Consider the following 14,444-nt stretch of genomic DNA (forward strand, 5'->3'; position numbering starts at 1 on the left):
ATAAACCATGAACTCTATAACCTCTTCATAGGATCACAGATGCAAGGTCTTGCTGGCAGTCAGAGGGCTGTGAGTAACTCCAGAAGCTCAGCCCCACTCAAAAGGATGCCGGTGGACTATGGTTTAACGTGAAAACAATGGAGCCCGAGAATGGAATCCCACGAGTCACTGAGGTGCATAAATATCTGGGTACAGGGGACAGTGGCCTAAGGATTTAACTTTCAGTCATGTGTGGACCAGGGACTTATCAGTCTCTATGGCCCTCTAAGATGCATCACGATTCTTTGTCAGAATCCTATCACGCAGGATTTTCCAGGAAATAAGATCTGCCTTTGTCATTTCACTACGGCATCCCTTCTGATAGTTCCCCCCTGTGCTGTCCTGGCTCTTCAGTGCCTGTCACCCTCTGAGGATGTCTAAGTAAAGGATGCCATTGATACTGTTCCTTCATTGCTAGAAACCAGGCAAGCATAGGAAGTGGCAGAGTGATGGTGATATGTGAAATCAAACTTTGTAAGAGCAAAGACAGCATGGATATCCATCAACAGAAACCTGCTATGTTAAATCACACGTTAAGGGCATAGAGTAGTCTGTAGCTGTAAAAGGAAAAAGGGATGGAATGCTACTGAGCAACACGAAGGAACAAAGTGCAAACAGGCAACTGCTACCGCTTGAATGAATGCCAAGAGAATTACGCCATGTGAAAAAAGGCCAAAAATCCAATTGCAAAAGGTTACATCTTAAATGATTTCATTTATATAACATTCTTTAAATGTTACAACTACAGAATTGGAGAACAGATTAATCGTTGCCCCAGGAGATGGGGGGGTATGAGGAAGATGGGGGTGGATACACACGCACACTTGCTACACACGTGATGAAACTGCACGGAGATACACCTGCAGAACATAAATTCCATGCCATGAAAAGGACAGAAATATAAATGAAGCAATTGCTTACAAATTTTCAGTAAAGCTCCTTACAATACAAAGGTACCTTTGGGAAATTAAGGAAGGAGGGAGGGTGCGAGAGGGAAGAAGGAAAGAGGAGAGGATCAAAGGGGTAGAAGAGAGGAAGAAGAGGAGGGGGAATGAGAATGGGAGTGTTCCACACACAACATTTGAATGACCTCCAAGACACATTATTGAAAAGAAGAAACAAAATAAGGTGGTTTGTGCAGCGCTCTACCATTTGAGTAAACAAAACCAAAAATGTTAATACTTAATGCTTATCCACAAAACCTTTCTGAAAGGAAGCAAAAGAAACAGGCAACAATGGTTACCTCTATTGATGGGATGTGGAAGGCTCAGGGCTGCGAAGGAAGGGAGACTTTAATATATATGTCCTTGAACCTTCCGAATTTTAGACCAGATGAATGTATCACAAAATTACTTCCCCCCCCCTTCAATTTATGAAAAAGCAAATCCCTGACTCAGTGCTTTCACCTTTGTACACACCTGTGGTCTGGCCACTGCTTCCTGTTACTACTTAGTACTTAGCCTTTGTACCGAAGCGTCTTGAGCGGCCATACTGGTTCTGAAGGTCAGTTTCACAGCTTACCTGAAAATGCTTCTGAATTATTACTCTTCCAAACCCCCGCCCCCTCCCCACACTGCACTATTTCATATGGCATAGCTTGTTAGTTTAGTTTTTTTTAGTTTTTAGTGTTAGCATAGTTTATAGTAGCTGACTATAAAAGGTGATGATTATCTTCAAGCCAAGTGAAAATTTTTGATTTCAAAAGCAAAAAAGGGAACAAACCAAGAAGTATTAACAAGTAGTAATGACGATGATGATAGCTACCAGTTTTTTACCTTTTACTCTGTGCTTGGTACTGGGCCAAGCAGCTTACAAGTGTCCTCTCAATTGACTACTCACAGCAACCTCTGCTGGGTAAGTTTTGTTATGTGCACTTCATACATGAGGAAATGGAAGCTCAGATAGGTTAAATGATTTGCTTAAGGTCACATAACTTCTGAGAGAGGAACTGGAACGTGTACCAGGGTCTGTCAATACTAACAAGGAAGAATCATTCTTCTGTGGCTTTGTACAATTCATCTCAGTTTTGGTCGCTCTAAACTGTATCTGAAACAGCCATACAATTCCCTTGTAGCTGACGGCTTATTACTTTCACAGTCCTACCAGTGAGCCAGGATCTAGACACCAATTATTACCAAAGTACCTACAATTTGCAGTCAGCAGGATAAAATACTTAACATAAAAGCTGAGGTACCACCAAAGTAAGAAAACCTAGGTTGAAATTTTTAGTCAATCCAATTCAAAATTTAATACTCGGTTTGTCCAAACAACCACCAGAATTCTTTCACAAAGGAAAGAAATCCAACCAGAAAATTTAAGATTTTTGTCTCTGTCAATAAACTCCTGAATTAATCACTGATATCTAAAATCAAACATAACTTCTTGAAAATTATGTGAATCAAGTAAGTGTCAACAGACTACTGTGTATAACTGATGACTTTTGATCCCGTAATCAGTCACGATGTATTCTGAATAAGCCGACTTGACCCTAAATAAAATTATTTCTAAATAGGAAAAATCTCTGCATCTCATCAAGCACAGCTGAATCACTAACGGGAGATTTTTCACATTTAGTTTAAAAGATGTGAAACATTAAAGATACCAGGAACTTTGCCCAACACCAGATTATTTTATATTAAGACACAACACAGGATTTTAAATAAACTTAGTACAATTAAAATAAAAAACTTAAAACACATAACACACAGTTTTCTGAGATGATAAGGAAAACAATGTTAATAAGACAACTGTAGAATGCTAGCAAATAAAAGGAACTCAAATTTGGTCCTTTGTATTCCAAGGACATCTCTTAATGTACTTAAAATATTTGTGTTATCAAGGCATTTTCTACTCACACCAAATTTCTCCAAGCTATTCTTGGGCTTTTGACTCTATTCTCCATCTAGCGATAATGCAAATTCAAGAATTTTTTAACAGTCCCATTAGACTAACAAAGTCAAAAATCAACTGACAGTCTCCATTATTTTCTTTTGGGGGCCCAATCTTTTTTTCATTAATCTTCTTTCATTGAGGTTATTTGCTAGACCAACTTTCTAAAGTAGCCAACATTCTATGTTCATTCCCTAAGGTCATGTTGTTAATCTGTATCTTCCAAAAACCAGCAGAGGCCATTTCTGATGCTGTTCCCTCTTCCCTATCCCCTTTAGTATAAGATCGCAGACACGAAGTCATGGCTGTAAGGCAAAATACGGCAGATTTAAAGTGATTCCTGAGTGATAACCACTTCTTATTTCATTGGAATTCTGAATTCTGTTAGAACATAAAAAGGTTAAGAAAACTAAAGTAAAATATCCCCTATAAGAACATATATATGCTTCCATTGTCTTCTGAACTAGAGAACACATTCTGGAAATACTCTTTTTGGTAAGAAAAGACATTTGGTAGATTCAAGTGGGTCTACTGTACAAACAATAATTCTATTGGCTCTCTTGTGATGTACCTTCACTCAATATCATAAAAGCGGCTGAGAAAGATGGGTGCACAGAAGTGCACTGTGGGCCAATAAGCAACCAGAGTAGCTTGTTCAATACTACAGACAGTGGAAGTTATCCAATGTAGCAAATTATACATTCAATATTGACTTATTAATGATCTCAAAGCCTCTTACATGTAAAACATTCAGAACTTCAGAGAAGAAAGAAGAACAGAAAGTTTTCAGGATTCCCATTAGTCTTCAGTACTATAATTTCACATTCTTGAACCCAAAGCGATACATACTATCTGAATGCTAATAAATACCATTTCTGGTCACACAGTATTTAACGTAGGTCATAAAATTAAAAAGTTTTGCCCATAGCCCAAAAGTGAATATTACAAAATATTCAAGCCTTTTGTGAACAAATTTACAACTTGCTGAGTTGGATTACAAAGTGGAAATGGTGTTTGAGGAAGAAAGCTCCAGTCTTCTCTCATGTTAGGAAATGATGTTTCTTTCTTTGCAGAATGGAAAAGGTAAAAGAGGTTTTTCTTTGTTTGTTTTTTGCTTTTAAATTGGAATATTTGGGTGTTAGCTCTGTGAATTTCTAGGTTCCACCTCATAGTATCCATGAGAGAGGAAACTCTGTGCAGAAGTCCATGCTTTCCAATAACGAGCAATCTGGCAAGAACCTGAAAACCTGACAGGCTTAGAGGCTGCCTGCCAGAGGGCTGCGCATCTCCATACTTGTCCTCCCCTGCAATCTTGATGAAAACATCAACGATTCAAGTTTAAGGATAAGGCAACAAGTTCCGGAGTTCTTATGGAGTACATCAGTTCTGCCCACCAGGAATCAAATCCAGATGAGGAAAAAATCAAAGCAAAACACAGCATGAAGGGACAAAGTGGAAAGAAGGAGGAACAACAAGAGGATCAAAAAAAATAAAACGAAACATCCCAAAAAATAAAACAACGAAACATCCCGCTGTAACTGATATACTCCAGGGAACCGACACTTGGAAGAAAAGGAGGACAGGATACTGGCAATCATCTCTACCAGTCTTCAAGACGCCAAGATAGAGAACGAAATTAGCTATCAAACAAAGATCACTGAGAGCCCTCCTTGTGCTTACAGTATGCGCTATGGAATCACTAAGCTATATAACATTCAATGGGAAAGAGGTTTTGGGATGTTCGGCTAGCACGTAATTAGAACACACCATAGTAAAAGAGCAGTAAAAAATAAAATTAAGAAAACAAGAGAAAGGGGCCCATGCTGTATAGCCCATGAATCTCATCGGCTTTATCGTGAAAGTTTATTGTTTTTAATCCTAGTACAATCAGCTACCAGTTACATACAGTAAAAAACAAAAACAGCCACAAAGCAATGATGATAGAGATAGTCTGTGACATTGTACAGCGGAGGAAATGTTTTCTGTTGGACTCCTCCAGCAGACCCTCCACCTGGCTTCAGCAGTTAAGCTATCACTCCCTCCCTCCCCAAAATAGTTAAAAAGAAAAATTAATGTCTTGCTTGGGTACAGCAAGATTCTAATACCTCTTGGGGACACTGGAGAACTTTAAAAAACTAAAGTGGTAGAAACAAAACAAAAACCGAAACGTTGAAGGCAAGGTGACACACAACGAAGCTCCATGAGGTCGTGGCTTCAGATCACCTCAAAGCGAACCACCTGCAAAGAAAAGAAAAGGCTGTCATGCCACGGCACAGCAGGCAGAAAGTCCAGTACACTCCAGTATCGCACCATTCCACTCCTCAAATCTATAGAATCCAAGCTTTTCTCAACTCTTACATTAAGGGTTGCAGAAAATTGCTCCCCTTTCCAACACCGTGCACTGTAAATGTTGGCAAGCAGCACATACTTACTTTTTTAAGAACCAGAAAATAATATGAGAAGCATTTTTAGCAAAGCATGCTGTCTCCTTTATCTCAAACCTTTCAAAACAACCACCCAGTAGGCTCTTTATACAACTGTGCAATCTTACCTTAGAGGAACAATGACTCCGTTCAAAAACTAAGTATCATATATATTTGGTTCGATTGAGGGCTTTCTCAGCCAGGTGACCACTTTCATCTGTGATCTTCTCCCAATCAGTCTGTCCGACCACAAAACCTATGGCCCTTTTCCTATCTGCGTCCTTCTTTTCTTCCAGGTCCGCCCATCTCACCTAAAAAGAACACAGCGTTAGGCTGGGCTTTAGGGAAAATAAATATGGAAAGAGCTTCTTCACTCTCTGTATAGTCTAAGGGATAGGGTAACTAATCTGAAACCAAGAGATAAAAACATTAGGAATCAACTGGGGGAGAAGCAGAGAAAGCCATGTAAGTTACAGAAAGAAAACTCTGCTCAGTTACCAAGTCCTAACCCTTCCAGCTGCTGAACAGTTCAGCTCTCAGCTCAGTCCTGGCGCCTACCTTTCCTCTGTCTCTCTCCTTTCTGGTTCGCTGATCTTACTTTTCCCTCTGCCTAGTCTTCCTACCTTACACACTCAGTCCCTCCAACCTATTCTGCCAGAGTGATCTCAAAATACACATGGTTATGACTCTCACCTGCTTTAAATCCTTCCCCTGCCTAAAAAAGTAAAATCTAAGCACAAAGGTCCCTCTGGATTTGGCCCTGTCTACTCTCCAGTGGTGTTTCTGGGCAGTGTCTACAGCCTTTTATATAAGCCGTACGAAATTACTTCTAGCTCTCAGAGCACCTTGGGCCATTTCCCATTTCTGTAATTGTGCATATACTCGTCTCCTTCCTGAAATGCCCCAACCCTGTCCACCTGCCGTAAGTCTAGTCAGCTACCCCTGCTTTATCTTTCTTGTTCTTTGCCAATCAAATAATTAATCAATCATTGCTTCCTTAGAGCTACTTCTGGATTTTGACATGTTTACTTTTGAACTTTCACACTATATTGCAATGATCTATTTATAGACCTGTCTTCCCTAAGAGATTAAAATACCCTAGATCAGTGGACTTTTATTTATCTCTACACAACAAATATTTCTTGAAATCTAAACTTAGAAAATAGGGAGCTGTTACTATTTTCATTCATGAGATAAAGAGATGAAGAGATGGACTCAACTGCTAGCATTTATGGAAATATGTAGATTTTAACTACAAATACATAGATCAGGGATATTTCCCTTGGTTGGTATTCTGATATTTTTAGAATATAAGCAAATACATTTTCAATTTTAGTAATATATCAAATATAGATTCTTATATAAACAGTTAAAAAATAAGTAGATATATTCTGCAAAAGCTGAAATACTTGAGAAACTATGAAGCTGTGGACATAGCACCAAAGTCTGCAGAGATTATATATATATTTTTAAAGATTTTATTTATTTATTTGACAGAAAGAGTGAGCACAACTAGCAGGAGCATCAGACAGAGGGAGAGGGAGAAGTGGGCTCTCAGTGGGGAGCCTGACACAGGGCTAGATCCCAGGACCCTGGGATCATGACCTGAACTGAAGGCAGATGACCAACAACTGAGCCACCCAGGAACCTCATGCAGAGATTATATTTTTAAAAAAGATTTATTTGAGAGAGAAGAAGAGAGCATAAGCACACAAGTGGGAGGGGCAGGGACAGGGAGGGAGAATTTCAAGCAGACTCTGCACTGAGCTTGGAGCCTGACATGGGGCCTGACATCATGACCTGAGCTGAAACCAAGAGTTGGACACTTAACTGACTGCACCACCCAGGCACTCCTAAGATTGTATTTTATTTTTATTTATTTATTTATTTTTAAAATTTATTTATTTGACAGAGACCCAGCGAGAGACGGAACACAAGCAGAGGGAGTGGGAGAGGGAGAAGCAGGCTTCCCGCTAAGCAGGGAGCCTGATGTGGGGCTCGATACCAGGACCCTGGGATCATGACCTGAGCCGAAGGCAGCTGCTTAACAACTGAGCCACCCAGAGGCCCCATAAGACTATACTTTAAATTTAGCTTGTGATTTATTATCTGTGACAAGAAAACCAGAGCATGCATACTCCATGCTCTTCACACTGGACATAGAAATGCATTACTGCTCTTAGAGGTGCACTGACCATCCCTATTACCATAATGAAATGACTAGGCTTCTCCAAACAGCAACTATTTGGTCAAAGAGAAGATACGTAGTAATAGGAATGGGAAAAATTGGTAACACAATTAAAAAAAATTTTTTTTTCTTTAAAGATTTTATGTTTATTCGACAAAGAGAGAGAGGGAATACAAGCAGGGGCAGGGACAGAGGGACAGAGGGAGAGGGGGAAGCAGGCTCCCCATTGAGCAGGGTGCCTGATGGCAAGGGTTGATCCCAGGACCCTGAGATCATGACCTGAGCCAAAGACAGACACTTAAGCAACTGAACCACTCAGGCGCCCCAAGCCCAACTCTTTTTAAAAGCAGATTTTTAGTGAGTAAAAAACCTAAATTTCCTTCATGGACTTTAGTAGAATAAATAAATAAATAAGCCTAAATAATGTGGGCTTTTTGTATACAGAGCTCTCTGGGCTTTCTGCTATGGATTTATGCTGACTGTATTTATTTCGATAGATTCATACACTCTCTCAGTTGCCCTTGGGATCAAGGGGACACATTTTAGCAAAAAATGATTATGGTTAAGGGGAATGAAGAATGGACAGACTGGGGGTGCCTGAGTGGCTCAGTGGTTTATCTTCTGCCTTCAGCTCAGGTCCTGATCCCAGGGTCCTGGGATCGAGCCCCGCATCGGGCTCTCTGCTCAGCAGGGAGCCTGCTTCCCCCTCTCTCTCTGCCTGCCTACTTGTGATCTCTCTTTCTCTGTGTCAAATAAATAAATAAAAAATATTAAAAAAAAAAAAAAAAAGAATGGACAGATTGTGGCCACCGAAGAAAGAAATGGTAAACAGTCCACAGTACATCTTTGGTACAGAGTTAAACACACTGGTCCATCTTACCCTGAATAAATTAAGAACTAACTTTTAAGTATGTAGCTTAAATTAAGTCTTTAAAACTGAGATAAAATAAGAACACAGGATTAGAATAAAAAGTATGTAATTATTTTTTAAATAAGCAATATGTTTTAGAACAAATGCCCACAATTTTAAGTTGAAATTAAAATATTTTGGGGGCCCCTGGGTTGCTCAGTCGGTTAAGCATCTGCCTTTGGCTCAGGTCATAATTCCAGGGTCCTGGGATCAAGCCTCAAATCGGATTTTTTGCTCCTCAAGGAGCCGGCTTCTCCCTTTGCCTACCACACCCCTGCTTGTGCTCTCTCTCTCTCTCTGTCAAATACATAAATAAATCTTTTATTTTTTTTTTTAAAGATTTTATTTATGTATTTGATGGACAGAAACAGCCAGAGAGGGAACACAAGCAGTGGGAGTTGGAGAGGGAGAAGCAGGCTTTCCACCAAGCAGGGAGCCTGATACAGGGCTCCATCCCAGGACCCTGGGATTGTGACCTGAGCTAAAGGCAGATGCTTAACAGCTGAGTCACCCAGGTGCCCCCATAAATAAATTCTTTTAAAAAAATTAAAAATAAAATATTTTGGAAACTACTGTATTTTGTTCATATCTTTAATATACACTGGTGCTATATTAACATTATTTATTTGCATCTTGGACTCCTCCACTGGAGGTCTGCTCTTAAGAGGCCTCATTTGCAGATCTGACACACACTCACAACACTGCAGAATGAATGAATGATTACCAAAACACTAAATATCGGAGCAGAATAATGCTTTCAACTTGAAATGGTTTCTTTTTTTTTTTTTTTAAGATTTTATTTATTTATTTGACAGACAAGAGATCACAAGTAGGCAGAGAGGCAGAGAGAGAGAGAGAGAGAGGAGGAAGCAGGCTCCCTGCCAAGCAGAGAGCCCAATGTGGGACTCTACCCCAGGACCCTGAGATCATGACCTGAGCTGAAGGCAGAGGCTTAGCCACCCAGGCGCCCTTGAAATGATTTCTTAAATGTCAGTGCCTCTCTTCCTAGAGGTACTTTAACTGATATTTACCATCTTTTTTTCTCTTTTTTTGCCATTTATCTTAACCATTAAAAAAATGTACAATCCAGAAAAGTCTTGACTGACACTCAAAGGTTTGAGGTATATACGTTTCAGCCACTATCACTAAAAATATTTCTAAATGTGTGAGTCCTGCAAACAAGGGAACTGTTCACCTTCCATTCATCAAAGAGACACAAAGTCCTGGAGCTACCATTTTATGCCCAACTAAGCAACCAAAATTTTTAAAAAATAAATTATATTTTAAAAATATAACATTTCCATCAAATTCTAGTTATGATTAACCCTATAGAACTACCTTCTTGTTACAGTGGACATTAATCCTAGCAACCTGCCTGGTATTTGTAAAAAAACCTCAATTATAAAAAAAGCAAGAGACTCCAGAAAAGGAATAAGTTATGAATTCTGCATTAGTTGCTACCCGCAGGAGCTCCTTATGGTCTGGTGTTGATTTGGTGAGTGCTTTTAGAGTTAGAAACTATTTGAAATGAGGATATGAGGCAGGGGAGGAGTCAAAGATAAGCCACTTCAAAGAACTAGCATGTGGGGATTAAGGAGATGGCAGCAAAGGAGGAGGAGCCTAGGCTCACTCTGGCCCACAAATACAACCAGATAAGGATCAAATCATCCTCAGTAGCGGCACCTGGGTGGCTCAGTGGGTTAAAGCTTCTGCCTTCGACTCAGGTCATGATCCTTGGGCTCTCTGCTCAGCAGGGAGCCTGCTTCCTCCTCTCTCTCTGCCTGCCTCTCTACCTACTTGTGATCTCTTGTCTGTCAAATAAATAAATAAAATCTTTTGAAAAAAAAAGTCATCCTAAATATACCAGAAATCAAGCTGAAGACTGGCAGAAAAAACCACACAACTAAAGGTAGAGGAGAGGCCACAATGAAGAAGGTAGAAAGTGTGGAGAAGAATGAAGAAGTGTGGAGAAGAATGAAGAAGGTAGAAAGTGTGGAGAGGTAGAAAGTGTGGAGAGAAATGGATGCCGGCTGCTGTGGTGGGGAGGGAGCAGTGGTCAGGGAGAAGGGGGAGAGACATACTGACACACTGGGGAGTGCAGGGGAAAACGAATCCCCATCTAATTGTCTTGGAAAGCAAGAGGGGCTGAATTTCATGACTTCTGGTAATGGAGTTTCAAAAGTCAGCAGGCTTGGCTGGGAGACAGCCCTGAGGGCACTGCCCTGCTCTTGGAGAGAAGGCAGGCAAGCATGCAGCGTGGTAACAGCAATCTGAAGAATGCCTGTGGCATACAGTGGGAAGGTCATTTGCTCATCTCGGAGCATATCCCGCATATCCCGGAGAGAGCACTCACAGAGAAAGACTCCTCTGGAAACAAAGAACCGGCCAGCACCATTTCCCTCCCCTGCCCCGGAAGCATAAGCGCAGGACTACTTGTGGGAACCAACACAGCACTGACACCCAACACTTGACACTCACTACCTAACTTGCCTAAACCGAGACCCCTCCCCAGCTCGAGACCCCTCCCCACTCCGTGCATGCACAAACTCTGGTGGACCTGCCTCTCCCAGTCACACTAGCCTCAGTCCCAGCAAGCAGAAACCCTCTCCCCAAGACTGAACCAAAGTCTTGCTCACACTGCCATCTTGCGAGGCAGGAGTTTTGCAGAGCTTCAGTTCTGGCAGTGGGGGCAACAGGTCTCATTTCACAAACTGACCACAGCACACCTAGTTAAAACGTACTACATTCAGGCCAGGGACCTAACACTGCCCAGAGCTGGCAAAGAACCTCTGCAGATAACTAGCCTGAAGGATAAAATGGCTAGGACAAAAGAGCAGATCATATGCAGCATATACTCCCAGAAGCATATACTCCCGAAGTGCCAAGCCTTGGGGAATAGGGAGCACAGAGCAGGGCACTATAGGACCTCTTCTTCATAAGGCCATTACCCTCAAGAATGAGAGATGTAGCTGACTTTCCTAACACAGAGAAAGAGGCACAGAGAGTTAGACAAAATGAGAAAACAGAAATTTATCCTAAAGAAAGAACAAGGACAGGGTCAGAAATCTAAGCGAAACAGATATAAGTAACATGCCTAATAAAGAATTTAAAGTAATGATCATAAAGATACTCACTGGATCTGAGAAAAGAGTGGAGACATCAGTGAGACCCTTAGCAAAGAGAGAGAAGGAACAGCATAGCAGAGATAAAGAATAAAATAAATGAAATGAGAAACATGCTTGAGGGAATGAAGAGCAGGATGGAAGAAGCGGAAGAAGGAATTAGTGATCTAAGGAGACCCAGTAAGGAAAGTAATCAGGCTGAACAAAGGAGACAAAAAAAAAAAAACAAAAAACCCACAATTATGCAAAATGAGAATAGTCTTAGGGCACTCAGTGACTCTATCAAATGTAATAACATTCTCATTATAGGAGTCTCAGAAGGAGAGAGACAAGAGGGGACAGAAAATTTATTTGAAGAAATAGAAATAATAGCTAAAAACTTCCCTAATCTGGGGAAGGAAACATATCCACATCCAGAGAGCACAAAGAACTCCCACCAAAATCAACAAAAGCAGATCCACACCAAGACATATTGTAATTAAACTGGCAAAATATAATAATAAAGAAAAAGTCTTAAAAGGAACAAGACAAAGGAGGCAGTAACTTACAAGGGAAAACTCATAAGGTTAGCAGGAGATTTTTCAGCAGATACTTTCCAAGCCAGAAGAGAGTGGCATAATATATTCAAAGTGCTAAATGGGAAAGATCTGCTGCCGAGAATACACTATCCAGCAAGGCTATCATTCAGAAAGGAGAGAGAGAGAGTTTCTGAGACAAACAAAAAACAAGGGAGTTCATGATCAGTAAACCAGCCCTGCAAGAAATATTAAAGGGGACTCTGACTGGAAAGGAGAGCAAAAGTGACAGTATAAAGGTAGGAAACACAAAAGGAGTAAAAATGAATATTTCTGTTAAAAAATCAGTCAAGAGGGGGGGCGCCTGGGTGGCTCAGTTGGTTGAGCAACTGCCTTCAGCTCAGGTCATGATCCTGGAGTTCCAGGATCAAGTCCTGCATTGGGGGCGGCGGGGGAGTCCTTGCTCAGCAGAGGGTCTTCTTCTCTCTCTGCCCCTCCCCCTGCTCATGTTCTCTCTCTCATTCTCTCTCTCTCTCTCTCTCTCAAGTAAATAAATAAATAAAATCTTTTAAAAAATCAGTCAAGGAACTCACAAAATAAAAGGATGTAAAATATTACAACATATACTTAAAATGTGGGGAGGAGAGGCAAAAAGAATGAGTTCAAACTTAAATGACTATTAATATGGACTGCTACATGCAGAAAAGGTTATAAGCAAACCTAAAGATAACCATATATCAAAAATCACTAATAAATACGCAAAGAATGAGGAGAATGAAATCAAATACATCACTAAAGAAAATCAGCAAACCATGAGAGAAAGACAAGAAAGGATCAGAGAATACCTCCAGAAACAATCACAAAACATAATAAAATGACAATAAAAACATATTTATCAATAATTATACTGAATGTAAATGGATTAAATGCTCCAATCAAAAGACATATGGTGATGGAATGGATAAAAAAAATGAGACCCATCTATAATACTGCCTATAAGAGACTCATGTTAGACCTAAAGACACCTGCAGATTGAAAATGAGGGGATAGAGAAATATCTATCCTGCAAATGGATGTCAAAAGAAAGCCAGAGTAGCAATACTTACATTGGACAAAATACTTTAAAACAAAGACTGTAGGGGCACCTGGGTGGCTCAGTGGGTTAAAGCCTCTGCCTTCAGCTCAGGTCAAGATCCCAGGGTCCTGGGATCGAGCCCCACATCGGGCTCTCTGCTTAGCAGGGAGCCTGCTACCTCCTCTCTCTCTCTCTCTGCCTGCCTCTCTGCCTACTTGTGATCTCTGCCTGTCAAATAAATAAATAAAATCTTTAAAAACAAAAAACAATAAACAACAAAAAAAACCCCAAAGGTTGTAACAAGAGATAAAGAAGGACATAATAATAACAACGAAAGAGACAATCCAACAAGAAGATATAACAACTAAATATTTACGTACCCAACAAGGGAGTACCTAAATACATAAAACAGTTAATAACAAACATAAAGGAACTAATCAATAATACAGTAATAGTAGGGGATGTTAACACCCTCCTTACGTCAATAGATCATCTAAACAGAAAATCAACAAAGAAACAATGGCTTTGAATGACACTTTGGAACAGATGGATTTAACAGATATATTCAGAACATTCCAGCCTAGAACAGCAGAACACACATTCTTTTCAAGTACATATGGAACATTCTCCAGAAGAGACCACATATTTAGCCCACAAAACAAGCCTCAACAAAATTAAGATGAAAGTCATACCATTCATCTTTTCTGACCACAATGCTATGAAACTAAAAGTCAGCCATAAGAAAAAATCTGGAAAGAGCACAGATAGGTGGAGGTTAAATAATATGCTACTGTGAAAGAATGGGTCAAATAGGAAATAAAAGAAGAGATTTAAAAAGTACATGGAAACAAATGAAAATGAAAATACAACAGACCAAAACCTCTGGGATGCAGCAGAAGTGGTTCTAAGAGGGAAATATAAAATATTATAGGCATACCTCAAGAAGAAAAATCTCAAATAAACTTAACCTGACACCTAAAGGAGCTAGGAAAAAAAGAACAAACAAAACACAAAACCAGAAGAAGAAAGGAAATAATAAACATGAGAACAGAAATAAATGATACAGAAACTAAAAAAACAGCAGAATAGAGCAATGAAACCAGGAGCTAGTTCAATATCAATCAGTATCAAATCGATAAACCTCCAGCCAGCCTTACCAAGTAAAAAAGAGAAAGGACTCAAAATCACAAATGAGAGAGGAGAAATAAAAACCAACACAACAGAAATACAAACAATTATACGTGAGTATTATGAAAAACTATATGCCAACAAACCCAGACAAC

At 40.0% G+C, this 14,444-nt stretch overlaps 1 protein-coding gene across 2 annotated transcripts in view; it reads right to left on the reverse strand.

Annotated features, from left to right (window-relative positions):
* Positions 1-4,746: 4,746 nt before the first annotated feature.
* YLPM1 (YLP motif containing 1) overlaps positions 4,747-14,444 on the reverse strand; it is an 80,347-nt gene continuing 70,649 nt past the window's right edge. The window contains exons 20-21 of one of the 2 annotated variants that reach the window (XM_046008038.1): positions 5,480-5,662; positions 4,747-5,166 (exon numbers count right to left, since the gene is read on the reverse strand). In XM_046008038.1, coding sequence (XP_045863994.1) covers positions 5,516-5,662 — 147 coding nt within the window. In that variant the 3' untranslated portion in view covers positions 4,747-5,166; positions 5,480-5,515. Of the gene's footprint in view, positions 5,167-5,479; positions 5,663-14,444 lie in introns of those variants that run through there. The other variant, XR_006818659.1, reaches the window with a different exon arrangement.

Source organism: Meles meles, chromosome 6 (assembly GCF_922984935.1).
Source record: "Meles meles chromosome 6, mMelMel3.1 paternal haplotype, whole genome shotgun sequence".
Classification (NCBI taxonomy): domain Eukaryota; kingdom Metazoa; phylum Chordata; class Mammalia; order Carnivora; family Mustelidae; genus Meles; species Meles meles.